General features: G+C 50.3%; 1 protein-coding gene across 6 annotated transcripts in view; it reads left to right on the top strand.

Annotated features, from left to right (window-relative positions):
• CACNA2D2 (calcium voltage-gated channel auxiliary subunit alpha2delta 2) overlaps positions 1-27,710 on the top strand; it is a 543,198-nt gene that overhangs the window by 492,423 nt on the left and 23,065 nt on the right. For all 6 annotated transcript variants that reach the window (XM_029052860.2, XM_029052856.2, XM_029052861.2 and 3 more), the window contains exons 7-19: positions 150-281; positions 712-769; positions 12,418-12,468; positions 12,989-13,088; positions 14,003-14,161; positions 15,953-16,060; positions 21,139-21,217; positions 21,991-22,040; positions 24,846-24,935; positions 25,972-26,043; positions 26,532-26,606; positions 27,059-27,133; positions 27,570-27,641. In XM_029052860.2, the coding sequence (XP_028908693.1) occupies positions 150-281; positions 712-769; positions 12,418-12,468; positions 12,989-13,088; positions 14,003-14,161; positions 15,953-16,060; positions 21,139-21,217; positions 21,991-22,040; positions 24,846-24,935; positions 25,972-26,043; positions 26,532-26,606; positions 27,059-27,133; positions 27,570-27,641 (1,121 nt within the window). The remainder of the gene's footprint in view (positions 1-149; positions 282-711; positions 770-12,417; positions 12,469-12,988; positions 13,089-14,002; positions 14,162-15,952; positions 16,061-21,138; positions 21,218-21,990; positions 22,041-24,845; positions 24,936-25,971; positions 26,044-26,531; positions 26,607-27,058; positions 27,134-27,569; positions 27,642-27,710) is intronic.

Below are 27,710 nucleotides of genomic sequence, written 5' to 3'. Positions count from 1 at the left end.
CCCACTTTGTTCCAGCCCCATCTCATTTCCTCGCTGTGCCAAATTGAACAAGATCAGCCTAGAAAAACCACTGGTTGAGTTCCAGTTAGGTATTTCCTGCCTTTATGACAGCTCTAGAGACTCTCCCATTTCTTTCCCTTGCCTTCCAGCCACAGTTATCCTCAATGAATTGAACTGGACAGAGGCCCTGGAGGACGTGTTTGTGGAGAACCGGAAGGAAGATCCCTCTCTGCTTTGGCAGGTGTTTGGTAGTGCCACGGGTGTCACCCGCTACTACCCAGGTGAGTCACAGCCACTTCCAGGGGATTCAGCTGCCAGGTCAGAGAGCTCACTCTTCCAGAGCCTTGTCCCTCCTAATGGCATCCTAGGAAACGGGGGGCGGTGGGGAGCCCTCACCGGGCCGGGATACTCCATGTAGCATTCTGTCCCCTTGGGGCCTGGCTGGAATACGAAGAGGTGAAGTTATTGTCCCTCTTCATATGCCTCATGGTTCAGAAGGAGTCAAAGTCATGACTGGGCCCAAAACCCAGTTGTCCTAGTCCCTCTAGACCTAAACCTCTCCCTTCTTTAACCTTTTTCTCCTTTTCCCTCTCCCTCTTCCCTCTCTCTCTGCCCCTCACCTCCCTCCACCCCATCCCCACCCCTTCATCCCCCACTCTGACCTCTCTTTCTCTGCACGTGGTTCTTACGATCCGTCTACTTCCATCACAGCTACCCCTTGGAGAGCGCCGAACAAGATTGACCTGTATGATGTGCGCCGGCGGCCATGGTGAGCAGAAAGGGGCTACTTTTGAGGATGGGAGGACAGGGGGAGGGAGGGGAGCATAAAGAAGGGAACAGTGGTACCGCCCACCTCAAGCCCCACCCAACTTCGGCTTCACCCACATGGGGCAAATTCTGTCTCTCTCCCCTATCTCTTTGTGGGCTGATAACGTGTCTACCAACACTGTTGTATTGTACTTTCCCAAGAGCTGAGTATGCGCTCTGCATACAGTAAGTGTTCAGTAAATGCCACTGATTGGTTGATTTACTGATGGAAGGATTTCTCAACCACCCATCACACCTGGCAGTAGAAGAACTTCAGAGATCCCAAGTCACTGAATCCTATTGTAATCCTAGCATACAATGAGGGCCACGGGAATGAGAGGTGGAGGGGTTTCCCATCCCCTATTCCTGCACCATACTTAGAGGATCCTTCCCAGCCATGGAGTCAGAAAGAGTAAACTCTCTCCCTCCCTCCTCCCCAGACCACCCCAGTCCCACCCACAGACTACACACGGAGCTCAAACTAGGGATAAAACCCGGGTAGCATCCCACAGCCTCAGTCAAAAGAGCTGAGTGACTTCCAGAAGGGAATTTCTGCTTTTTCCTCCGCTCCTCAGCCTCATTTCTCCACCCACTGTATTTGCTTCCAGAGGGCATGAAACTGAGAAGCATATGACTCCAGAGGGCAACATCTCTGCCCTTGTTCAGCATTGGTGCTGGAGTCAGAGAGTCACAAGTCCTTTCCCACTATGCTGATCTGGGTCAGGGAGTGGTGTGGGGGGTGGAATCTGTAGTGGGTCCTAGGTCCCCAGAAATCTACCTACCAGGGAAAGTGGGGCAAAGAAGCCAGAATTTATCACCAGGAAATGGAAAGCTGTCTCTCGTATATCCTCTCTGCAGATAGGATATCTGCAAAGCAATGCAATGCAAAGCAGAAGCCCCTAACTTCTCTCCAAGGCTGTACCTTCTTGTGTTTGCCTGCCCTTCTCTCTCCTATGATTTCCCTCCTGTTTCCCTTCCCCCTTTCCACCTCTCTTTCCCTCTTTTCTCCCTGCTCCAGTTCTCCCCCCCCCCCATTTCTCCCTCTCCCCTCTCTCTCTCCCTTCCCCTCCCCTCTCCCCCTCCCTCTCCCTCTCCATTTCCTTTTTCCTCTCCCTCTCTCCTCACCTCTATGATATTCCAGCCCTCTGAGCGAGGAGCAGCCAGCTCTGTCCAATTTTCATTTCACACATCGTTGCCACTGGAAAATGGCTACAATAACACAGGCAGGAGCACTGAGGATGCAGTTTTCATCTCACTCCCCCTGCCCCCTCCCCACCACCCTGCCCCCTGGGCCTCCCCACGCCCCTCCCCCCCCCCCAACACCTCTCCCCAACACTGTAGAGCCAGGAGGAAAGGACAGACCAATGTGGATACAGTGCGCAGTGGGAAATTGGTGATCCCTTGGAGAGATATGGCCCCGGGGCAACCCCCCTCCCGCTGAAAAGGAGTACACACAGGCTTCAGAAAGATCTGGCCAAGAGGAGTGAGAGTAAAGCTGAAAAGGACAAGTAGCAGAGACAGAGGGGATTGCTGGCCACAACCCACAAGGCACAGCACAAATTGTCAGCACAGATTCCATTCTACTGGAATTAAGCAGTTGGGTAGTGATAACTCCATAAATCAGCTGTGAACATGAGGGTCTCAGTCTGGGGATCAAAGAAAGAACAAGGAAGATGGGGAGGATAGCTCTCAAAATTAAGGCCAGACTGACAGGGCTGGGCTTGCAGCAGAAAGACTTAAGACATTGCAGGTGATTGAAAATACCTCTCCCTCTCTTCCCCTTATTTCCTACCTCTCTCCCTCCACAACCTCTTGGCCTCTAGACTAGGAAGATATTATAGGAAAGTGGCCTGGGTTATTTATACTGCAACCCAGAGAGGACCATTTGGACTGGGGACAGTTGGGGGTGCAGTGCTAGCAGAACAGCAGCAGCCCAGACAACTGGCTCCAACAGCAGCAGCCAGTGACCCCAGGACCAGTGACTACTAGGCTCCAGCAGCAAGAATGATGACCCACTGGGGACAACTGTTGCATCAGTCCTTAAATGCAGAGCCCCAGGAATCAGGCAGGGAAGAGCTGGCTGCTTCTTGGATCACTTAAACAAAGAGGCTGGCTTGTGGATGTAAATGGATGTTTGCTTTGGGGTTTGGATTTGTGAGTGCGATTGTGAGCCCGTTGCTGGGTAGGGATTGCCTCTATTTGTTGCCGAATTGTACTTTCCAAGTGCTTAGCTTAGTATTCTGCACACAGTAAGCACTCAATAAATACGATTGAATGAATGAATTGTGTGAGTGTGAATGGGTGTTTGTGGTATTCATTCATTCAATCGTATTTATTGAGTGCTTACTATGTGCAGAGCACTGTACTAAGCGCTTGGGATGAACAAGTCGGCAACAGATAGAGACAGTCCCTGCCGTTTGACGGGCTTACAGTCTAATCGGGGGAGATGGACAGACAAGAACAATGGCAATAAATAGGTGCATGTGTGTATGTGTGCAAATGCCCTTACACAGATGAAGTGGGCTTGGTCCTAAGCGTGGCTTAGTGGATAGAGCACGGGTTTGAGAATTAAAGGTCATGGGTTCCAATCCCGGCTCTGCCACTTGTCATTCATTCATTCAATAGTATTTATTGAGTGCTTACTATGTGCAGAGCACTGTACTAAGCGCTTGGAATGTACATTTCGGCAACAGATACAGTCCCTGCCCATTGACGGGCTTACAGTCTAATCGGGGGAGACAGACAGACAAAAACAATAGCAATAAATAGAATCAAGGGGATGTCAGCTGTGTGACTTTGGGCAAGTCACTTAACTTCTCTGGGCCTCAGTTACCGCATCTGTAAAATGAGGATTAAGACTGTTAGCCCCACGTGGGACAACCTGATTACCCCAGTGCTTAGAACAGCGCTTGGCATATAGTAAGTGCTTAAAAATACCATCATCATCATCATCCTGGCACATGGCTCCCCCTCCAGGCAGGGAGGGGAAAGTCTCTGTTGTGGAATCTTGAGTTTACCCTTTCCGTGCCTTAGTGACCTAATCTATAAAATGGGGATTAAGACTGTAAGTCCCATTTAGGATGTTTAAAAACGTTTAAAATTTTTAAAAAAGATCTCTGTGCTAATAGAAACACCACTTTGTCTTGCTCCTTTCTCTCTCAAGCCATCTTGTGGAGGGGCTCAGACCCCTGATCTTCTAAGGCTCCTGAGTGGGGTGCGAGATTGGACTCCCTCAGGCCAGGCAAATTTCCAGGATGTCAGGATAATGGGAGGTGGGGCACCCACCTTCTGAGGTTTGGAAACAATATGCACTATATCACTAAAGGGGGACAGAGGTCAAGCCATATGGGACCCTCAAACCTCCCCATTCCCCGCAAATGCTCTCTCTGGTAGTCTGATTCAGGCTTAGTCATGTGGCTAAAGACTGTCCATAAGAAACCAGCACCTGGTCCTACCAGAGAGAAGAAAGTGAGAGGCTCTCTCTTTTGGAGGAGTGGGGTCTAGCGGCAAGAGCAGGAATCTAGGAATCATAATTGAATAGCAGCTCTGACCCTGACCTTCTCTTGGGCCTTGGGCAAGAAAATGAGCTAACTGATGTCGAAGCGCTTTGGAGAAATAAAAGCACTCTACACATGTTAGGTATTATCACTGTTATCATTCAAGACCCCGGAATGTTGTTGAGCAAATGAGAGATGAGCGAACGTGTCTCCCAAAGGGCGAAATGGACACTCAATCATGCAAAGAAGTATGAGCCCACCAACCGGGCCCAAAAGAAATTGAATAAGCTCTGCTGCTTCTTTCTAACCCCACTGGGTCTGGTCTCCTTGGGTTTGGGAGGAAACTGGGTTTGCCATTCCCTGAACTAAAGGCTCCCCGGGGGAGAGGTTGAAGGAGGAGTGAACATTAGGTAGGGGAGAAGTCCTGATAACTGTAGGTGGGGCCGCTTCAACCCCCCAGGTATGGCATGCAGGGCCCTTAAAATGGAAGGAATTAGCCCAGCGAGAGCTAACTTGTGCCGCTGATCTCCCATCTCTGTGTGGTAAATCAGTGAAGGGCAAACAGGATGTGTGGCTTAGAGTATGGCCCTTTGCTGCCTCCTAGTGTTTTCACCATTTCATCTGTGGCCTGGCAGAATTTCTCCCCTTCTTTCCTCCTCTCCCTCCTAACCCACTACTCCTCCTCCCCACCCCTTTGCCCTTGTAAAATGGTTCTTTTTTTTGCACAGATTCTGCCTAGGGAGAGGATTGACAGCCCTATTTATGAATGTTGTTGAAACCAGAGCCTCCAAATGGAAGCATTGACAAATTCTTAAAAATAGCAGCCGCCCCCCACCTCAGGCTTTCATGTGCAATCCAAGCAAGCTGCAAGGGACAGAAGAGTTGGACCCTGTGTCCCTGGCCCAGGCTTAGGGCAGGACCCCAGGGCAAGCAGAAATGGTATTTCCCCCCCGTCCCTTGGTTTCGACAGACTGATCGATTGTCCAGTGTCCACTCTCCAGAAGGGAGGGCCACGCTGGTGCAGATTAGACTCTTTCTTTGTCAGGAAATTAATGGTCCCACCGTTATGGTTAAATGTCTTTGATTGCTCCACATTCATTATTCACTTTTCTCGATTGCTGCATCTGTGCTGGTCATTAGGGGTGGGGTGGGGTGGAGATTGACAGATCCCAGGGTCTAGTCCTAGACCAAGACCTGGATTAGTCTTCCCTTCCTTGCTTCCTCCTACCCTTAGGTCTGGGGGCATTGGGTGGGTGACAGCCAGGAGTCCCCCAGGCAGGTAGCCCTAGTCCAAAGCTCACAGGGCCCAAGGACTGAGGCTGGGGAAAGGAATCAGACTCCTGTGCATGAGCAGGAACCCTAAGGTATTTGTTAAGTGCCTACTATGTGCCGAGCACTGTTCAAGGCGTTGGGTAGATACAAGGTAATCAGGTTGTCCCAAGTGGGGCTCACAGTTTCAATTCCCATTTTGTGGATGAAGTAACTGAGGCACAGAGAAGTTAAGCAGCTTACCCAAGGTCACACAGACAAGTGGCAGAGCTGGGATTAGGACCCACGTCCTCTGACTCCCAAGCCTGTGTTCTTGCCACTAAGCCACACTGCTTCTTTAGCAATGTTAGGGCTCCTACTGATCCCATGTTGTGACTCCAGGGGCAGGAGAGGGGCACTGGAACTGAAGCCCCAAAATAAACCCTGAGGGAGGATAGGAGTAGAGCCCCCTCTTCCCATCCATGTGAGACCAATATGGCCTGGGCCTTCCCTAGGCCAGAGGTCAGAACCCACCTTCCTTCTGGGATGCAAAAATGCTCTGCATAGAGGAGTAGGGGAAGGTGTCAGGAACTGGAGATTGACAATTAAAGATGGAGAGAGGAGCAGGTTCTTGACCCAGGAGCCAATGGAGAAGCCCACCTGGTGAAGCTGAGCACTGAAGAACTGAATTAAAAGGTCAGGGATCCCAGGGCACTGCAGAGCCAGACTCACACGCCCCGCCCAGATCCTGGCATCATCCAAGTCCCACAGGTTGACCACCCACCCAAACTCCTCAATGTCTGGCTGCCCAACCCAATTCATTCTGCCTGGCATCCTGAGAGCCAAATGCTACCGCTCTTTGTTCCCCCCCTCCCCCCCGGCCCCTGCCAAATCTCAAAGAGAAGGAGAGGCCCACACCAAAGCTTACCCCTTGCCTCTGGGAGCCAGCTCCTGCTTCTTCCATCCCTTGATAGATGGCCCTATTAAATAAAGCCTTCTCCTCTAGGGCTGCAAGTATTAATCTGAGTGCAGTGCCCAGAGATAAATGCCCTGCCAGAAGCCATTAACAACAGCGTCTTAGTTCCCCTGCCTCATACCACCCTGGCCAAGAGCTGCAAAGCCTGCCTCCTAGAGTCCTGATGCCAGAGAAAGCAGGCAGACAGACAGACAGACAGACAGAGAGACAGGCTGACTTCAGGGCAGATCCACCCACCTCTCTGAAGACCCATGCCCTGGCTCGCTCATCCTGCCAACCACAGCCAGGTTTAATACCTTTGCTTCTCCCCTGGCCCCGTTTTCTGACTTTCTCAAGCCAGAGTGAATTTTGAGGTGATTTGTAGAGGTGTCTGTTGGAGGGTCCTCTGCAGAGAGTGCAGAGAGTGTGCCAGGCACTGGATTGGAGAGTCAACTGGCAGGGATGGTTGGAGGCTGTCCCCAGAGTTGGGGTGTTTCTTATCTTATGTCTTCAAACCAATATAGAGCATCTTCGTTGGGTCATTTGTATGAAACGGAAGCCATCCCCATACAGCTATCTCTCTCCCCCTTAATGTCTCCCTGATAGCAGCGGGCAGCAGCAACAGGCACCCAGCTCACGCCATCCATAGGAATGTCCAACGTGGCTTTATGTTCCTATGCGGCTCTGCCCAGACACGTGCACATCTAGAGGAGTATGCCCAGGGACATGGCAAACGTTACCACTGCCATGCACCAGATTGACATCAAACCACTATCAAATTGCCATTAATAAACACTCCTCTCTTGCTAATGCCCACCTTCCTGGTCCTGTCATGCCGTCGGCTCATGAACCTAGAGCACTTATTCATTATATTTATTTCTTCACTTTTTGCCCACTTGTGTTTATATCAGATGTATCTATGGTTTTACTCTCGTTTCCATTGTATGTAAACAAATTTGTGTTTGCCTGTCTCCCCCATTAGATTAAAATGTCCCCAAATGCAGGGATCACGTCTTCTATTTCTATTGCATGTTCCCAAGCACCTAATAGACTGTTCTGCACACAATACTGATGATTCTATTACTCACGGTGCATAGATACACACACTTTGCTCCCATTTCAGATGACAAAACTAAACCCCAAGAGAGCGGTAGTGATTGATCAGGAACCAGCTGCTGCTTACAAGATTCTAACTCAAGGCTTTGGAATATATTGTCCTAGGGAGGCTGGTGAGGTTATAAGGGCAGCAGAGGTTCAGATGATGGAAGAAAGGTTGGGCAGAACCAAGCACCAGGATAACTGTATGTGGGGTGGGGAACTCGGGGACACTCACGTACCTGAATCATCCCTACTCTAAATACCTGGAAATCAATTTGTCTCATCTCGATGAATTGCTGGTAATGTTGGGTAATTTCATATTAATTAGTCCACTTACGAATATACGTACTTGGGGAAAAAAATATTACTACGGGGTAGCACAAGGTTTCTTGGTAATTTTGAGTAATTGCTATTTTTTACAATGGCAAGCGAAAATCAGCTGTAATTTCTCTCTCATTTACCAACATAGTGATGGCTACAGTTAAGTAATTACCAGGCACTCAGGCGTCTCCTCCCCAATGGTTACTTTTCATTAATTGTTAGTAAACAGCATTAAATACCCAGGGGCTGTTGCCAGTTGGGAAAATGGGGGCTGGAGGGGTGGGGGAGGGATGGAAAGGAAAATAAGCTTCCCCCTCCTCCACAATTCATGAACTTTCCTGGCAAGATTTTCTTCACCCTACCATTTCTGAACCCTTTGGGGGTAGGGGGAGAAAGCCTCCTTGGGTTCTTGTCTGAGTCGTCAAATTTCACACACCAAAATTCAGCCAAAGCAACAATGGGACAACATGAAAACGGCAGGTACTTAACTACTGAAGGAGGCAGTTCTCATCTTAGATCCCATCCACCACAACTTTCCCTGCTCTCTGAATATTGGGAAGGTAAATTCTGGGCCATGTGACTGGACCTTGATTTCCTTATTTCTTACCAGGTGGTCCTGCCTTGGTAATGGACGGTCAGAGGATGTAATGGATGTCTCTGCTCTGATATTTTGGGTGGGGTGGAAGCAGGGGAAAGGTACATACCTGTGTATATATATGCGTTGAACAGAGATCTCATCTACTGTTCATATGCTGTTTATGAGAACATATTTTCTTGCGTGCTTGCACTTGGGGTGTCTCAGGATGTTTTGTCTGTGTTTCTCAGTGTGTGGGTGTGTCTGTAGATGAGTCTGTGGATCTGCACTTGGTACAGTCCTCTGCACACAATAATACTCAATAAATACCACTGATGGGTTGATTGATCTGTATTTGCCCTAAATTTGTATCTGTGTCTTTGTTCCTTTTGTAGGTGTGTTTCTATGCCTTTGTTGGTATTCTCATGCTGCCCGTGTGGTGGTGTTGTAAAAGTAATAGTGTTTATCAAGTGCTTACTGTGTGCAGAGCATTGTACTAACCATTAGAAACAAGTACACAGGTGGGATGTGTATGTGATTGTGCGTGCCTTCATTTATTTGATCGTATTTATTGAGCGGCTTACTGTGTGTAGAGCCCTGTACTAAGCACTTGGGAGCATACGACAATAAACAGACACATTTCCTGCCCACCACGATCTAACAGTCTGAGGGGGGACACAGACATTAATAATTTTTTCAAAATTACAGATATGTACATAAGTACTGTGGGGCTGAGAGGGGAAAAGAACAGAGGGAGCAAGTCAGGGTGATGCAGAAGGGCGTGGGAGAAGAGGAAAGGGGGGAGTTTAGTGAGGGAAGGCCTCCTGGAGGAGATGTGTCTTCAGTAAGGCTTGATTTCAGTGCCCTACCTGTACTCCATGGCTGTGTCCCCTTTGACTGGAACTGGCAACTGACTGTTTCCTGGTGGAGAGTAGGGTGGCATTTCTGGGCTCGCTTCAAGCCCCAAAATTCATCACTACTTTCCCAGAAGTTGCTCACTCACCATCAGATGGGCACTTAGACTGTGGGAAACTGCCAGTCACTAAGGGGGAAGGAGAGAGGACCCACTCTGCCTGGCTTGGCCCACCCCCCACACAGAATTCAGAAATCAGGGGAGATGGAGGTTCCCCAACACGCTATCTGCTGGCCCTCACTCCCCACATCCTTCACTGCTTACATACACACACACACACACACACACAAAATGTATGGGGCAACACATACATTATCCATAGGGTGGCCATTCATCCAGTCTTATCCTGGACAGTACTGTGAGCCTCACGTGGGACAACCTGATGACCCTGTATCTCCCCCAGCGCTTAGAACAGTGCTCTGCATACAGTAAGCGCTTAACAAATACCAACATTATTATTATAGCTATAGATATATAGATATATAAGTATTTGTTAAGCACTTTCTGTGTGCTTACTTATGAGAAGCAGCATGGCTTAGTGGAAAGAGCACGGGCTCGGGACTCAGAGGTTGTGGGTTCTGGGTTCTAATCTGTGCCCTGCCATGTGTCAGCTGTGTGACTTTGGGTAAGTCACTTAACTTCTCTGTGCCTCAGTTACCTCATCTGTAAAATGGGGATTAAGACTGTGAGCCCCACCTGGGATAACCTGATAACCTTGTATCTACCCCAGTGCTTAGACTAGTGCTTGGCACATAGTAAGTGCTTAACAAATACCATCGTTATTATTATTAATAATCCCCATTTTACAGGTGAGGTAACTGAAGCACAGAGAAGTTAAGTGACTTGCCCAAGGTCACACAGCAGACATGTGGCGGAACAGGAATTAGAACCCACGTCCTCTGACTTCCAGGCCCATGCTCTTTCCACAAGGCACTAGGGCAGTACTGCATTCAGTTGTTCAGTTCCCTGTCTGGTACTTATAAGGCACGGGTGACCTTTATATCCAGTAGTTTTATTTGAAGTGCTCAACCTCCAGCCACTGAGTCTGGTGGTTTGGAAATGGTGCCTGGGCGGGGAATGAGGGTCTGAGGGAGGCAGAGGACAGGGGGGTCCCCTTGTAGAGAAGTTCTAGGTTCTTCAAACTTTTGCAAAAGGTTCCACACGGTGGCATTACGAGACATTGCGCAGCCTCTGTAATCTACGTGATGTGCATCTGATACTTTTGGGTCAGTAAAGGAGAGTCTGGTATCCACTGGCAAATATAACCCACTTTACACACATCTGTGTTCTGATACACACACACACACAAGCACTGATGCAAAACAACCCACTCGTACACATGCACACCCACAAAGCTACACCTGAAGGACGAAAGCTACTCAGAAAGCAGAACCACCCAGTTCTAGCGTGTCACTTTACAGAGACTCCCACATATCTCAGTAACATTACCTCTCTGATGCCAGAGTCAGGCAGGCCACCCGCCCACCCAGCCCTGTACACCACAACCTCACAAGACCCACTTCTCCCACCCCATCGATGGGAAACCAGCCTGGCCCATCACTGGTCTACCATCTCTTGCCTGCCCCTTCTCCCATCCTGGCAAATGGAACTAACAGGAGGAGGGAGAAGATTGGGAGAAATGAGAGGCCCGTGGAGGAGTTGAGAAGAGCCAGTGGGAGGAGACGGGGCTGTAGGAGGCTTAAGGTAGAGAGTGAGACTTGACCCAGGCCCCTGCAAGAAGAGCTTTCGTTTGGAGAGACAGAGGCCGGACAGAAGGCATTCATTCACCCCTGTGCCTCTGTGTTTCAAGATGGGACTTCATTTGCCTTAGTACTGCCTCCCATCCTCCCTTCTGCCTGGAAACCCCTCCACGCATATTCTTTGAAAAGAATAATCTTGCAGGAACCCCGGCCGGAGCTGCTAAAAATATCCTAATCAAGCCTGGACCCGTGGGAGCAGCAGGGGGTAGATAGCAGAACAGAAGGGATGTGAACAGTGGGCCTAATCATGAAGCTGGCTGCGGGCACAGAAAACATCAGGAAGAGGACTCCAGCACCCCCAGCACATCCCGCCCCAATTCTCACGGCTACTTGCAGGGGCCACAACTCTGCTCTCTAGACCCACAACCAGATTGACACCAAGGTCTCCCCAGAATGCCCACCCTAGGGATGTCTCCTACCACCCGGCCCCAAATAGGGCAACTACCTTGTCCGTTACTCCTCGGCCTCCGGGCCCATGCCATTCTGTCCCCTCATGCTCCACCCCCCTCAACATCAGGGCCACGTTGGTGCCGTGCTGAAGGCCGCTATGGGATTTCTTGGATCTGAGCAAGAGGAACTTATGTTTAGGCACTTATGGCACATTTCTTCCAAGCATCCTGTTGCCACCGCCTGACACAAACTGGGTGGACCACTTGACTGATCTGGTAATGGTTTTGCCTGTGACCTGGAAGCAGCACGGCCTAGTAGAAAAGGCACGGGCCTGGAGGTCAGAGGACTTGGGTTCTAATCCTGGCTCTGCTGTGTGACCTTGGGCAAATCACTTAACTTCTCTGTGCCTCAGTTCCTTCATCTGCAAAATGTGAATTCACTATCTGTTTTCCCTCCTACTTAGACTGTGAGCCTATGAGGGACCTGATTGTCTCATATCTGCCCTAGCGCTTAGTACAGTGGTTGGCATATAGTAAGCACTTAACAAATAGCACTATTATTATTATGATGATGATGTTCTTCGGAGGAAGCCCCAGATGCCTGGGCAGTCTGTGCCAGGGCAAGGCTGGGGATGCCAGAAAGCCAGAAGATGAGCATGGGGAAAGACCAAGGAGCGGGGAGAGCCTCCTAATTGATTTTCTCAGGACCCGAGGGCATCACCAAACTCCACCCAGAGCCCTCTGCCTGCCTAGCTGCAGAGAAGGGCCAGGGGAAGGAAGACGGTAAATCCTTCCTCCAATCTCACTTTGGAACCCTCGCCCCTCCTTCTGACTTCTTGATCTTCTCTTGCACAGGTACATCCAAGGAGCCTCTTCCCCAAAGGATATGGTCATCATCGTGGACGTGTGAGTGCAGGAAATGGGGTAGCCATCCTGATTTTTCCTCAGCCATCCAGGAAGAGGAAACAGTCTCTGGGCCGGGGAGGAAAATTCAAGTTTCTTTCTTTTGGCAGAAGAGTCCAAAACGACAATGACCAGAGTTTGGTGGCAGTAAGGTTTATCAGAAATCACAGTAGAGATTCTCTTGTAGTGGTTTCCATCCAGTCTTCAAGGCTGGGGCATCTGGGTGTGGCTGGGCCACTGGAAGTGCCATTTCCATGTCCAAACTCTTGCGAAGTTGTTCACCAAAGCCTCTAGGGGCTTTAACAGCACCCCCCAGCCCAAGAGCTGGAAATGATTTAGGTATGAAAGAACTTTCTTCTCTGAGCTGGAGCCCACACCCATGAGGAGCAACCCTTGCGACCTGAGCCTGGGGTTTCCCTTTGGGGGCTGAGTGGCTGGCGCTGCTTTGGGTATCCACAGTTGTGCTTGTGCTCTGCACCCCCTTTCCCCTCTTCCCCCTCCCTCACCCCATCCCCCTCCCCAGGAGCGGGAGTGTGAGCGGCCTGACTCTGAAGCTAATGAAAACATCCGTCTGTGAGATGCTGGACACCCTCTCTGATGATGACTACGTCAATGTGGCTTCGGTTAGTGTCAGGTGATGGAACAGGGGAGAAAAGGAAATTGGGGCTTGTGGGGGGATGGTGGGGGAGGGCTGAATGGGATGTGGTATTAGGCTAAGTATTGGTGTAAGTAAAGCTCTTCGGTGTCCAGGTCCTGGACTGGGTCAGAACTGAGATCCAAACCCAGGGAGGAAGAGAACAACTGAAAGGGGGAAGAGATTGATTTAGGGGCAAGAGGACCCAGGTTTGAGGTGGGCCAGGGGCATCCCTCAGCCACAGAGGGGGCGCAGGCCAGACCTTAAGGGTAGCAGGAGTGGGAGGGCAGCTGCCCCCACTGCCGGTTTCTGATAAGGCCGCCTTAGATTCTGATGACCTGAAGGGAAAATGAGATTTTTTTTTCCTTCTGTTCCCAATTACAGCAGAGAAAGAGTGAGAGAAAGTGCTTTAGATAAGCACTGTAATCAGGGCAGGCATACAGGAGAGTAGAGAGGGAGAGACTGAGAGGAAAGAGCAAAGGGGAAAGAAGTTGTGAGACATGGCATGCTGCTTTCAGCCCTGCCTGCCCCTAGCTGTCCTTCCCTCCTCAATTCTCCTTCCTTTGGAATCTGTGGGAAAAGCAGCACCTTCAGGCCCTGCGTCTCCATTTATCTTCCTTGATGGCTTGATTATGATGCTGAGCTCTGTGAGGCTATTAAGGACATCTTTGGGGAAACATGTTGGGGAGGGATTAGTTAGGAATGGCTCAACAGGCTACAAATTGTCCCACCCTGGGTCGTGAGCTGTCTGATCCAGGGAGTTGACTTCAGAGCCAGGTTACCGAGCCTCTGCTTCCTTCTGCCTCTCTCTCTCTCATCCAGAGAGCTTGAATTCCTCCCAACCCTGGAGCCCTAACTCCTTCTCTCTCCCCGTGCCCCTCTTTCCCTTGTGTGGCTCTCCAGTTCAACGAGAAGGCCCAGCCCGTGTCCTGCTTCAACCAGCTTGTGCAGGCCAACGTCCGCAACAAGAAGGTCTTTAAGGAGGCCGTACAGAACATGGTGGCCAAGGGGACCACAGGCTACAAGGCCGGCTTTGAATATGCCTTTGACCAGCTCCAGAATGTGAGTCCTGCTTGCTCCCTGGCTGTTCTCATGCGATTTCTCCTGTCCCTCGAAGAAGGCCTTGCTCAGTTGCAACCTGAGTGTCAGTCCAGGCCTCACTATCGCTCTGGGCCAGGGGGGCGGGGAGGAGGCGGTGCCAAGGCAATTGCTTGCTATCCCATTAACATAAGTGGAGACAGACTGTGACTAGGTGCTCTCCTCTGTGCACAGCACTGGGGTGGGTCCCTCAATTCTGCCTGCCCCTTGACTCTTTCAGGGGGCCTGTCTCCTTGAACACTGAATTTCCACCTCTTTCCTTCCTGGGTGCATGAGAACCTCTCCTCACTGCTGCTGAAATCAGCTTCATCTGGTTTCCTGCAGGGTCTCTCCCCTTACTCCCTTGCCCAGTATAACCCAAGGCAGTGTCCAGAACAGCCAGGGAGAACTATGGTCCCTCTGGGTACCCTCCGTCCATCTTCTGACCCAGGCGGTTCATGAGAGGAGGAGTTAGGGACACAGGGGGATTTTTCAGAGCCTCGCTGATTCCCAGCTGCGGTTTTCTATCCGTGGAGAAGGTGGCGGGGCCAGTGCGCACAGGCTGGCAGCAGCCGCAGCCGTGCGACGCCTTGGAAATCAAGATGAATAGGCCTATTAATCTGTGAACAGTAATAGCCACAACATAATTTCTATCCAGCCAATCCTCCACCCTCCCTGCCGCCCAACTCACCGGCACCACCTTCACCCCCAGAGAAACGGGCTGGGAAAATAGATTTTTCATCCCCAGCATCTTGGGCAGCAAGCTGGCCTGACTCTTAGCTTGTGTGGGCAGGAAGCCAGAAACCTTCCTTGGGAAGCTGGGTCTCAAAGGCCCCTTTCTAGTACATGAGGGACTCGTCCCGCTCCTTCACCGGAAGGAAAGTCATTTAGATATGGGTTGGGGGCTTGCTTGTTGGGCCCAGGGGGAAACTGCAGTCTGCTAGCCCAAGTCCACATTCCTGAACCCTTCTGCTGTCTCGAGCCCATGCCAGTTAGGTTGCTGATTGCATCCTATAGAATCAAAAATGGCCAGCCCAGCTGCCATGGGCCTACCAGTTCCCTCCCTCTGGTTCCAGGACTGCTCTAGTTTTGCCTCTGACCCTCTTGAGGGTCCAGGATAGCCTGAGCAGATCTCTCCTGGCCAGAAGGCCCAGAGGACTGGTCAGCTATTGGCCTCACCTGGAGGGTCCTATCACTCTTCTATGGGTCTCTACGGAGCTCCCCAGGCCCACGAAACAGCAACTCTAATCCCTGGGCCTAAGAGGCAAGGGAAAGACCCAGAACCACCCCATCCTCTCCAGAGTCCTTGGCTGTAAGAAGGAGTTGGACTGGTCAGCAATCCTGGTGCCCAGTCTTCACAGTAGCTGACTATTCCATGGCAGTCCCAGCTAGGCTACTCTCCCCATACCCGCAACCCAATTCAAAGCAGTTTCTAAGAATCAGAAGCCTCTTCAGGCCCCATGAAAGGGAAGTGCTGACAATTGATGTTGGTTGGCCATTTCTTGCCCCTGGTTGGGAAATGAAGAGGGCCTTCCCCTGGAACCAAAGCCACCATGGTGTCTGGAGAGGGAAGGCACAACAGTTTGAGCAAGGGGTGGGAAGCACTAAGATCCTATCCTGGCCCAACTCTTGGAGATCTCCACCCCCAGTCAGCATCCCTGAAAGGAGCCAGACTGGAGAGAAGGGGGAAGCTTGCCCAGCCCATCTCTCTTGGCCTGGTGAGGCCACACTGCCGGAAACCCCACCCCAACCTACTGCCCGTTGTTCCCCGAACAGTCCAACATCACCCGGGCCAACTGCAACAAGATGATCATGATGTTCACAGACGGTGGAGAGGACCGTGTGCAGGATGTCTTTGAGAAGTACAACTGGCCCAACCGGACGGTGAGGTTGAGGGGCGGGGGGCAGGAGCACTGTGGCTAGGTGGATGGCATAAGTACGCACAGCAGAATCTCCAAACGTCGGGCAGGTTTAGGGAAGCACAGGAGTTTGTTTCAAGTTGTCCAACCCTGCAAACTTGGTCAACTTGTTTGTTAAATGCTTACTATGTGCCTAACGCTGTACTAGATACAAGATAAGCAAGTTCCACATGGGACTTACAGTCTAAGTAGGAGGGAGAACTGGTATTGAATTCCCATTTTACAGATGAGGGAATTAAGGCTCAGATAAATTTAGTGACTTGCCCAAGGTCACACAGCAGGTACATGGTAGAGTCGGGATTAGAACCCAGGTCCTCTGATTCCCAGGACTAGGCTCTTTCCACTAAGGTCACACTGCTGCCCTGGAGTAGTAGCCTGGGCCCCATCAACTATCCTCGGGCCTCTCCTCACTGGCCCAGACAAGCAATCAGTCAATAACACTTATTGAGCATTTGCTGGGTGCAGATTACGGCATTAAACTCATGGGAGAGTACAATGGAAATGAGGATACATGAGCACACATCTAGAGAGGGAGACAAACAGTACAGTAAATTACAGAGAGGTGAAAGCACTAGAGTACATAAGATGTGTACATAAGAGTTACAGAGTTTGTGAGTACTTAAGTGTTCAGGTGTCTTAGAAGGGCTGAAATGGCAGTTGGGGGGATGGAAATTTGGGAGATTAGAAATCAATCAGGGAAGTCCTCCTGGAGGAAATGTGATTTCAGAAGGGATATGAAGAGACCAGTGGCCTGTCAGATGTGAAGGCAGAGGGAGTTCCAGGAAGGAGATTGTGAGCGAGAGGTGGGTGATGGGAGAGACAAGAATGAGGCACAAGGAGTAGCTTAGCTTCAGAGGAATGAAGAGTGTGAGCAGGGGTGTAATGGAAAAAGAGAGTGGCTAAGTAGGAGGGAGAGAATTGATTGGGTGGTCAGGAGTTTCAGTCTGATGTAAACAGAAACAGGCAACCACTGGAAGTTTTTGAGGAGTGGGGAGACGTGCAGAATGACATTTTGGAAAATGACTCGAGCGTGGAGTAAAGAATGGGCTGGAGAGGGGAGACACTGGAGACAGGAAAGTCAGAGAGGAGTTGTGATGCGATAGTTAATGCAGGATATGACAACTGCCTGGACCAGCCTTGTGGCAGTTTGGATGGAGAGGAAGTGCTGGATCCTGGAAATGTTGTGGAGGAAAAACAGGCAGGATCTGGTGACAGCCTTAATATGGGGGTTAGAAAGAGAGAGGAGTCAAGGAAAATGCCAAGATTGAGTTCAGTCTGGAATGTGTTAAACTGGAGATGACGTTGGGCCATCTGTGTAGAGATTGCCTGGAGGCAGAAGAAGATGCGAGATTGTACAGGAGAGAGGTCAGGGCTAGCAGGGTAGATTTGGGAGTCAGCCACATAGAGATGGGAGTGGATAAGCTCCCCAAGGAAATGAGTGTAAATTGAAATAGGGGAAACAGATCAGAATCTTGAGGGCCATCCACAGTAGGGAGTGGGAGGCAGAAGAAGAGACAATGAAAGAGACTAAGAATGATCAGCCAAAGGAGAGGGGAGCAAGAGAGTCTAGGAGTCAGAAGAACCTGGGTTCTAATCCTGGCTCCAGCACTTGTTTGCTGTGTGACCTTGGGCAAGTCACTTAACTTCTCTGTGCCTCAGTTACCTCATCTGTAAAATGGGGATTAAGATTGTGATCCCCACATGGAACATGGACTGTGTCCAATCTGATTAGCTTGTATCTACCCCATCGCTTAGTACAGTGCCTGGCACATAGCAAATACAATTTAAAAAACCAAGGTTAGATCATGTTTCCAGGAGAGTGTAGTGGTCCAGTGTTAAAGGCAACTGAAAAATTGAGGAAGATTAGGATAGAACAGAGTCCATGAGATTTGGCAAGAAGGAGGTATTGGTGACTGGGAAGAGATCAGTCTCACTGGAGTGAAGTGATTGTAGAGGGTGAAGGAGGGAGTTAGCAGAGACAAAGTGGAGGCAGGAGATGTATACGACTTGATGGACTTAAAAAGCAGCATGGCCAAGCGGATATAACACAGGCCTGGAAGTCAGAAGGACCTGAATTCTAATCCCAGCTCTACCACTTGTCTGCCGTGTGACCTTAGGCGAGTGACTTCGCTTCCCTGGGCCTCAGTTACCCCATCTGGAAAATGGGAATTAAGACTGTGAGCCCCAGGTGGGCCAGGGACTGTGTCCAATCCAACTTGCTTATATCCACCCCAGAGTTTAGTACAGTGCCTGGCACATAATAAGTGCTTAACAAATACCACAGTTATCATTTTTAATGTTCAAGGAATTTGAACAGGAATGGGAGGCTGGAATTGGAGTGATAGCTGGATGGTACAGTGGAGTCCACAGAAGGATTTCTTAAAATAAGGGAGATGTGGGCATGTTTGATGATTGAGGGGAAAAAGCCATCACAGAGTGATTGAAAATGGCAGGCACAGGGGCAAAAAGTTGGGTGCAAGTGTTTTTATTAGGTGCCAAGGGATGAGGTCGGAGGCACAGGTGGAGGAGGGTGATTGTAAGACCATGCGGGAGATCTCTCGAGAGATGGTGAAAAGCACGAGAGTGGTTGTGGCGGCAAAAAGGAACTGGGGAGGTGAGGAGATTTAGGGAAGCTCATAGTTTTGATTTTTCCGACAGAGTATGGTAGTTGGTGAGATCATCATGGAAGAGAGATGGATGAGGTGGGACACTGGGGGTTTCAGGAAGGAGTTAAAGTTCTGAAATTGTTGGTGCCAGCAATGGACATGGGAGTAGCTGAGAGAGGAGAAAAATGTTATGGCTGGAAGAGAGGACAGCATAAAGCAACTAAGGGTGAATTTGAAGGACTCAAAGTTGACTTGGTGCCTAGATTTCTGTCAACAGCATGAATGCAGGAGCAGAAGAACTGTACTATGGAAGTGATCCATGACAGGGGGGCAAGGGAGATGGGTTCAATGAGCAGGGCAGAGTTGAGGATATGGATTTGGGTATGCAGAGAGGAGAAGTTGGGTAGAGAGTCCATTTGGGGCATGATGGTCTGGAAACAGAGAGGAGGGTGGGAGAGAAGGCAGGGGAGGTAGTTGTAAGAGTGGAATTTCAGAGATAATAATAATAATAATAATAATGGTATTTATTAAGCACTTACCATGTGCCGAGCACTGTTCTAAGCACTGGGGTGGATACAAGGTAGTCAGGTTGTCCCACGTGGGGCTCACAGTTTAATCCCCATTTTACAGATGAGGGAACTGAGGCACAGAGAAGTTAAGCGACTTGCCCAAGGTCACACAACAGACAAGTGGCAGAGTCGGGATGGTGAGGCTAGAGATTGTTCAGTGGTTAGTGATAGGAACCACCAGGTGTCAAGTTGGGGAGTGGGTGAAGTGGAATGGAGCTAGGTGGTTGGCAGAGTTGAGGAATGAGAAGAAGTGGGCGGCTGGGAGATCATCAAGAATATCCACATGGATATTGATTTTTCACAAGGGTCAGTGTAGAGGGGGCAGAGAGAAGGAAGGCATCAGAATTGCTCAGAAAATTTGAGATGGGGCCAGCAGAGTGGTAGGTGACTCTATCAATCAATCGTATTTATTGAGCACTTACTGTGTGCAGAGCACTGTACTGAGTGCTTGGGAGAGTACAATATAACAGAGTTGAGAGGCACATTACCTGAGCCCAAGGAGCTTACAGTCTAGAGGTGTAACTAGCAATCATAGTGAGTGGTAGAGGCAGGTGAGGTGGGCTTCAAAAGAGGAGAAGGAGAAGGTGGAGGGGGTGGGATGGTGCAAAATGACATGGTAAGACTGCAAGCTCATTGTGGGCAGGGAATGTGTCTGTTTATTGTTATATTGTACTCTCTCAAGCACTTAGTACGGTACTTTGCACGCAGTAAGTGCTCAATCAGTGCAATTGAATGAGAAGATGAGGAGCAGTCCAAACTTACGGCTCTTTCCTTGGGAGTCGAAGGGGGAGGTGGGAGTAGGTGAGGCCTCCTCAGGAGAGAACAACAAAGGCAACAGTATCATCAGGTGAAAGACGGATCTCCCCACTCCAATCCATACTGCTCTTTCCTGCAGGGATTCTCTTCTTGGAGTGTCGCTAGGCCCACTTCTCTCTCCCTTTGTCAATACCCTCGACTGGCTTTCCAGATCCCTCTAAATCAAACAAAGACTCCTCACATTTGGCTTCAAGGCTCTCAAACAACTCGCCCAATCTTGCATATCTACTCTCTTCACCCATTACTCCCCAGCTCTCTCTCTTCATTCGTTACAAGCTAACCATCTAACTGTATCTCTATCTAAAGCCTTGATCTAACCTTCATTTCCTCATCCAGGTTGTCCCCCTCCTCAGAGCCTGTAACTCCCTCCACAGATCTGACGGACCACAGCACTTCCCGTATTCAGTGCCCTCCTAAAACACCACCTCCTATAGCAAGCCTTCGCTGATCAGTTCCCAACACCCAAGTCATCCAAACCCAGCAGCCATTTCCAGCACTGATGCACTTATACTCATCCTGAGTGCTATGGATATGTGGGATTCGATTACACATTCAATCACTTCCTTTGATTATTCTACCTGTCAATATTCTCATGTCTATCTCCTCTTTCAGACATTAAGCTCCGAATAGGCAGGGAACATGCCTTGTACTTCTGTTGTTCTTTCCCAAGTGCTTACTACAGGACACTGCACCTAGTGGATTCTCAATAAATACCATTAACTACTACTAGATCTGGGTGACAGTGACTAGGATAGGAACAGACTAACAGTGAAAGAGAGCTGGCCCACGATGCAGCAGGAGTTCCATGGGCCACATTATAGACTGGATTGTAGAGGGGGTACAGGACAGGGGATACGGTTAGATGGGAGTGAGCTGTCAGGGTGTGATGCAGGGGGAGGAAAGTTTCAGGGGGTGGTGTGGGGGAGGTCATGGTGAGGTCCTGCAGCTTACAGTTCTTGGTCTCGTGTGGGGGTGGGGGGTGGGGGGGTGAGGGACGGGCGGTGCAGATGGGATGCTCCTCATATAAATCAACCCCTTCCTCGCTTTCCCAGGTCCGTGTGTTCACATTCTCTGTTGGACAGCACAACTATGATGTCACCCCCCTGCAGTGGATGGCCTGTGCCAACAAAGGTACCGACCCCACCCACGGGAAATTAGAAACAATTAAACAGAATAGCCGCTCATGAATCTCAGGAACCCTGGACACCAGGGCTTACTTATGGAGGGTGAAGTCATTGGCAAGAAGGTTTGAGAAAAGGGAGATGTATAGGGGAGCTGTGGGGTGGTGGGGGGTGGGGGGTGTGTGTGTGTGTGTGTGTGTGTGTATGCCTCTTAGATCTCGGGAAGGAGTGGAAATGAGGATCTGGAGAAATGCAGACTTTTCTGTTGCCCACTTCTCCACCTGGCCCACATAAACTGTCGCTGAGTTTCTCTGGTCCCTGACCTTTCTGGAGCACAGTCCAAAGATTTAGGGTCTGGGTCCTACTTGTGGATCCAGAGTCCTCGGTCCCCACCTGGCCCCACTCACATGACCCAGATTAGTCCCCTCAGAAGGAAGCTCCTCTTTGTGATGGTGTCTCCGCTGGGATCCTGAGTTGGAGTGTAAGGAGCAGAGCTGGAGAACCCATAGACTGTCAGCTGGGTTCCCGTCAGGTTCTTTTGGCTCTGACCCCTTTCTTCTCTCCCTGTGGGCTTTCCTTCCACTCCCCCTGGCTTCCAGAGCTTAATATGAGAGTGGTGAGGTAGGTGCTGATGTGGGTTAGCCTCTTGGCCTTCACCTACTAACCCATAGGACAGAGCCTGGCAGGCCAAGGGTGATGTGCAAACAGGAGTTGAGAAGTAGAGGTGGCCCAGAGTTGTCTACATAGTCCCTCCCTCATGCTGGGATGCATTTCTCTCCTCAGGTTACTACTTTGAGATCCCCTCCATCGGGGCCATCCGAATCAACACCCAGGTGAGCCATCTGTCTCCACCACTCTACTGCTCCCAACCCACGAAGGGTTTGCTTTCCCACCCTTCCTTCTCCCCAACAGGAAGAAAAGAGTCAGAACCTTGGTGTCCAGGAAAGAGGGCCTAGGCAGATAAGAGCTTGGGTATTTCTTGGGTCTCTAGTGCTGCGCTCCTTAGACCCAGACTTCCTTGGTCTCCAAGATATGAAGTGACTTCCTAACCCCTTCAGCTCTCGCAGTGGGCTCTTGGGACCAGGTATTCCATCCTACTCCCATGGTTCACTCTCTCTGGTGGCTTTACAAGGGCACACCTGTGAAGACCTCCTCGGCTGAGGCATCCAAAACCATCAGAGAAAGTGAGAGAGCACAAAAGCAGGAAGCCAACCCCAACAGCAATGCCAATAAAGCTGTGAGCCACCTTTCCTCTAGGCCAAGCTCCTCAGCCGATCTGACTGTGTTTAAAAACACTGGCAAATGGAGAGTGGAAATGGGGGGGGAAGCAGGGGAGGAATGTTTAAGTGGCTAATGATGAGACTTTGTGCTTTAATCAGCGTGGAGGAAAGCTAGTAGAGCCAGCCAATCTATCAAACTATTAACAGTGACGAAAGGAGAGAGAGAGAGAGCTGGGGATGAGTTATTAGCAGCCCTGAAAATGAGGCAGGGAGTCAGAGCTTACAGCTTTCCATTCAAATTAAGGCTGATTCTTCAAGCTGGAGCATTGGGAAGGAGAGACAAACAGATGCAGAGAAATATAGAGAGTCAAGTAGAGAAGTAGAACAGGAAGGGGAGATCATCTCTCAACTTTGGGGGTACCACACTCCTCCAAAAGAAGAAGCTTGACTCTCATTTGAAGGTTCAGGTTTTTCTGTCTTTCCTCTTTCTGGTGATCTCCCGAAGATCCTTCTCTTCTTACGATGGGGATTCTGCCCTCTCTGGACAAACAGGACTATGGCCTGGGCTCAATCTTCTTGACTGGGGAGCTTGGATCCTGTCCCCCAGGGATAACACCACCTAATAACAAAAACTCTAAGACGATTTTCTGAGCTTCTGGCTCACCAGGGACCTACTACTCTGGTTCTAGGCCCTCCCCTTGCCGGCCAGTTCCGTGGAATCTTGTTACGATTTAAAGATGGAGAGAATTTGGGAATTTGGGCATCTGATATTTGCCTCACCCTCAGCCCCACAGTACTTATGTATATATTCCAAGCGTTTAGTACAGTGCTCTGCACTCAATTAATATGCGCTCAATAAATGAGATTGAATGAATGAATATGTCTATAAATCATATATTATAAATTATTTACATCAATGTCTATCTCCACCTCTAGACTGAAGCTCGCTGTGGGCAGGGAATGTGTCCGCCAACTCTGTGGTATTGTACGCTCCCAAGCACTTAGTACAGTACACAGTAAGCTCTCAATAAATACCACTGATGATGATGATGATGATGATGATGATGATGAATGTCTCTCTCTACCCAAAGGCTGCAGTCTTTTGGGCTGAACATCTCTGTTTTAATGGAGCTGGAGCTCCCCCTCGTGGAAAGACTGCCCCGGGACTGACCACAGAGGAAAAGTGCTCCAGGAAAGCGATGTCTGTCCGGGCTCTGTCCTTCCTCCTCCTCCTCATAGCCCAGGGCTGCTTTAAAGCAGGCAGTGACATTGAGTATACTTCCTCCTCCCTAAGGCAGAGTTTGGACCGACTGGGCAGGTTGCGAAACAGACATATGCATACCCATGCACACACTCACTCTCCCGCCACCCACACACACACACACACACCAATCCCTCAGAGTTAGCAACATCAGTGAAAGACCAATATGAAACAGAAAACATAGTTGTTCTAGGAGTTCCTCTTTCTTCCTCTGTGCCACTCTCCCCAGCTCCTGACACTAGGATTGTTTCTAAGAGCCCTGGCTTCTACCTATACTAATATACACCTACCATCAATCAATCAATCAATTGTATGTATTGAGCGCTTACAATATTCAGAGCACTGTAGTACGTCCTTGGGAGAGTACAGTATAACAGAGTTGGTAGGCACACTCCCTGCCCATAACGAGCTTACAGTCTGGAGGGGGAGACAGACATTGATATAAATAAATTATGGATATGTACATAAGTATTCTGGGGCTGAAGGAGCGGTGAATTTTCAATTTTTACCAACCTTCCCCAGAGGCTGGAAGATGAGGTCTTGGCAGAAGATGAGCAGTTTTTGAGGCAAACAAGAGTCTCCTGGGCAGAGAGCTGAGAGCAGAATGGGTTCTGCCAGAAGAGGAGAAAAAATCACACCCCTAGGAAGAAAGACTCTCTTGCTTCCTGGCCCCAGGTGGGGCAGATTGTTTTAAAAATCTTTGAACATTAGGCAACTCATTCCCTAAGAGATTCTGGAGGACCCTGAGTATGGAGGGGGATGGTTTCTAGGCTTTAGAGATGCAATAGAAGCCAGGATACGGAAGAGAGGGCCACTGCAGAGTCAGATCCTCCTTCCTCCCTCTGCCGTGAAGAACCTAAGTGCCCCCATCGCCACAGACTGAGGCAGAGCCAGGGAGGGAATAGGAGCAATGGGCCAGTCCACTGAGAAGCAGAATGGAGAAGGGCCCTGATTGAGAGCTGAAGTCCAAGGTCAGAGACTCCCAGGGGGGCATCTGTGCAACACCACAGGCTTCCCAGTGGATTCCCGGGAAGTCACCTGTAGCGTGCACCAAAGAGCAAATGCTGGAACATGCACCCACTGATGAGTGAGAACCACTGGCACTGCCTCCATACTTACTGAGTCCCCTCCCTTCATGCTCCATCCTTCCCCTACAGGAGTATCTTGACGTGCTGGGCAGGCCCATGGTTCTAGCAGGGAATGAGGCCAAGCAGGTACAGTGGACCAACGTCTACCAGGATGCATTGGTAAGAAGACCTGGGTCCTGGGTCAACCTTTTTCTCCACCCCTGCAGTCCCCCGGGGTTCGGGTCCCAGCTCTGTCAGCGTCACTTAATCACTCTGTGCCTCAGTTTCCTCATCTGCAAAATGGGGATTTTGAAGAAAATCTGTTCTTCCCCCTTAGACCTTGAGCCTCATGTGGAACAGGGGCTGTTTCTGATTTGATTGTCTTGTATCTATCCGGGCACTTGTCACCTAATAAGAGCTTAACAAACGCCATCATTATTATTTAGCCCTTTCACATCTGGGATCAGGAATTGGAGGGGGGGATGCCAGACTCAGAGAATAATAATAATAATAATAATAATAGTATTTGTTAAGCACTTACTATGTGCCAGGCGCTGTACTAAACACAGGGGTGGATACAAGCAAATTGGGTTGGACACAGTCCTTGTCCCACTTGGAGCTCACAGTCTCGAGCCCCATTTTACAGATAAGGTTACTGAGGCACAGAGAAGTTAAGTGAGTTGCCCAAGGTCACACAGCCGACGGGTGGTGGAATCCGGATTAGAATCCATTATCTTCTTACTCCCAGTCCCGTGCCCTACCCACTACGCCATGCTGCTTCCCGAAGGGAGCCAGGCCAAGCCAAGGCAAGAGGCCACCTGCTCAATGATAGGGGCTGAACTAGATACTCTACTTCTGAAAATTCCCTGCCCTGTCCAAGGGTGGAACAGTGCCCTGGGCACAAAGGAGACAAAAGAGCCCCAAGGAGCTATTGTAATAGTAATAATAATAATTATGGTATTTGTTAAATGCTTACTATGTGCCAGGCACTGTACTAAGACACCCTATGCAGAGAACCCAGTTGCCGCACAGGCTTTGCGGATGCTGCTCGATCAATGAGGGTGCAGGGGTATTCTCCTGGATCTCAGCCCCATCCAAGGCTATGAGCAAACATAGTCCCCAGGATGACATGGACAGAAAGGCACTTTGGGACTAAGGTGCTCTCCAGCCAGATCTGTCCACACTAATGTCACCACTTTCTTCCTTCTCTCCACAGGGTCTGGGGCTGGTGGTGACAGGAACCCTGCCAGTGTTCAACCTAACCCAAGATGGCAGCGGGGAGAGGAAGGTCTGGCCATCATGGCAACAGTTTCCATTCCCCCTTCAGGGCACACACATGTGTGTGTGTGGGCGGGGGGCGGTGAGGATCTTGGGGTGAGGAGGGAGGCGTCAGTCTTCTGGACTGTGTCTCAGGAGATGAGGAGACAGTGAGGCAACCTCTCCCCTTCCCATCCCCCATGTCGGGCACTTAGGTCTGGGACTCCCACCGGTTCTCTTCTCTGCTCCCAGGCCCTGCTTCACCCCCTACCCATGAAGTAGGGCAGGCAAATTCTCCCTATGTTAGCTTGAGTCCCCCGAAAGGCCAGAGTTCCAGCCTAGGACACTCCACTGTTTGGCTGGACATGAGATCCAGATGTCCTGATCCCAGAGCTTTAGTATGACCCATAACCCAAGGGTGACATGGTGGCAAGACAGACCCATGTCCTACACAGCCCTGCCTATGCCCCAGGCTCTCTCCATTGGGCCTCTTTCACATGCCTCTCGTGTCTCCCCTAGAACCAGCTCATCTTAGGTGTGATGGGCATTGATGTGGCTTTGAATGACATCAAGAAGCTGACTCCAAGCTATAATGTGAGTGTGAAGCCCCACCCTCCCGTCTGCTTGCCCAAACCTTTCCCTTCCCAATTCTCCCCTCTCAGAGTTTCCTCCTTACCCTAGCCCTCTTGCATGAAAGTGGATCTCAGTTCATTCCCTACCCCAAAGCTGGACAGGCTCCCAGAGGTAGGCTGGGGCCTCCCTTCCCTGCCGGCCCAGAACTCTAGGAACTACCCTGGACCAGTGGCCCGGATGGCACCTGCATCCCTAACCCCTCTGCAACCCGTGGAGATCACCAATCTTGGGCATCACAGATTTCTGCCAGTCCAGGAGGTGCAGATGGCCTGACTTTCATGCAACTCGGGACCTATCCGGATGGAAAGCTGGCACCCAGACTGAAGGAGTCAGTAGTTCCCTTGCCACTGACTTCTTTGGTACTGTGTCCCTCCCCCCACTCCCTCCTTCCCACCCCCATCATCTTCTCACAGCTGGGAGCTAATGGCTACGTGTTCTCCATTGACCTCAATGGCTACGTTCTCCTACATCCCAACCTGCAACCCCAGGTAAGCATCAATGCCTAGCCCTTGCTCCTGGCTCTCAGATCTGCCCCACTGCTCAGGTCATCCCAGAGGGGAAGAAGTCCAGTGCCAACCAGTGTCCAACTGGAGGGCTCTGTGGATGATAGAATGTCACTGGAGGGGAGAATGCAGTATCCTCCAAAGGCTCTAGCCCTGGACTAAGCACTTGGGAGAGTACAATATAACAGAAACCAGACACATTCCCTGCCCACAGCGAGCTTACGGTCAGAAAATGGGAAAGCCTTGGAGACATTCTCTAGGGGTCTGGAGTAGGGCAGCATCAGCCTAGACCCCTGCAGAGGGTGAAGGGGCCAGGAAGGATGGAGGAGATCCCTGCCCCCCATCCTCCCAGCTGAATGTCATTCAGGACCCAGCTTTCCTGAGCCACTTGTCCCCTCAGTCTCCCGCTCTGTCCCTTCAGATTATCAATTTCCGGGAACCAGTGACCCTGGACTTTTTGGATGCAGAACTGGAGGATGAGAATAAAGAGGAGGTGAGAGGAGGCCTCCTGGAGGCAGGAGGAGGAGGTAGGGGTGGGAGATGGGCAAGAAAAATGGTCTCT

This window comes from Ornithorhynchus anatinus, chromosome X2 (assembly GCF_004115215.2).
Source record: "Ornithorhynchus anatinus isolate Pmale09 chromosome X2, mOrnAna1.pri.v4, whole genome shotgun sequence".
NCBI lineage: Eukaryota > Metazoa > Chordata > Mammalia > Monotremata > Ornithorhynchidae > Ornithorhynchus > Ornithorhynchus anatinus.
This window is presented reverse-complemented; position numbering and strand designations above follow the sequence as displayed.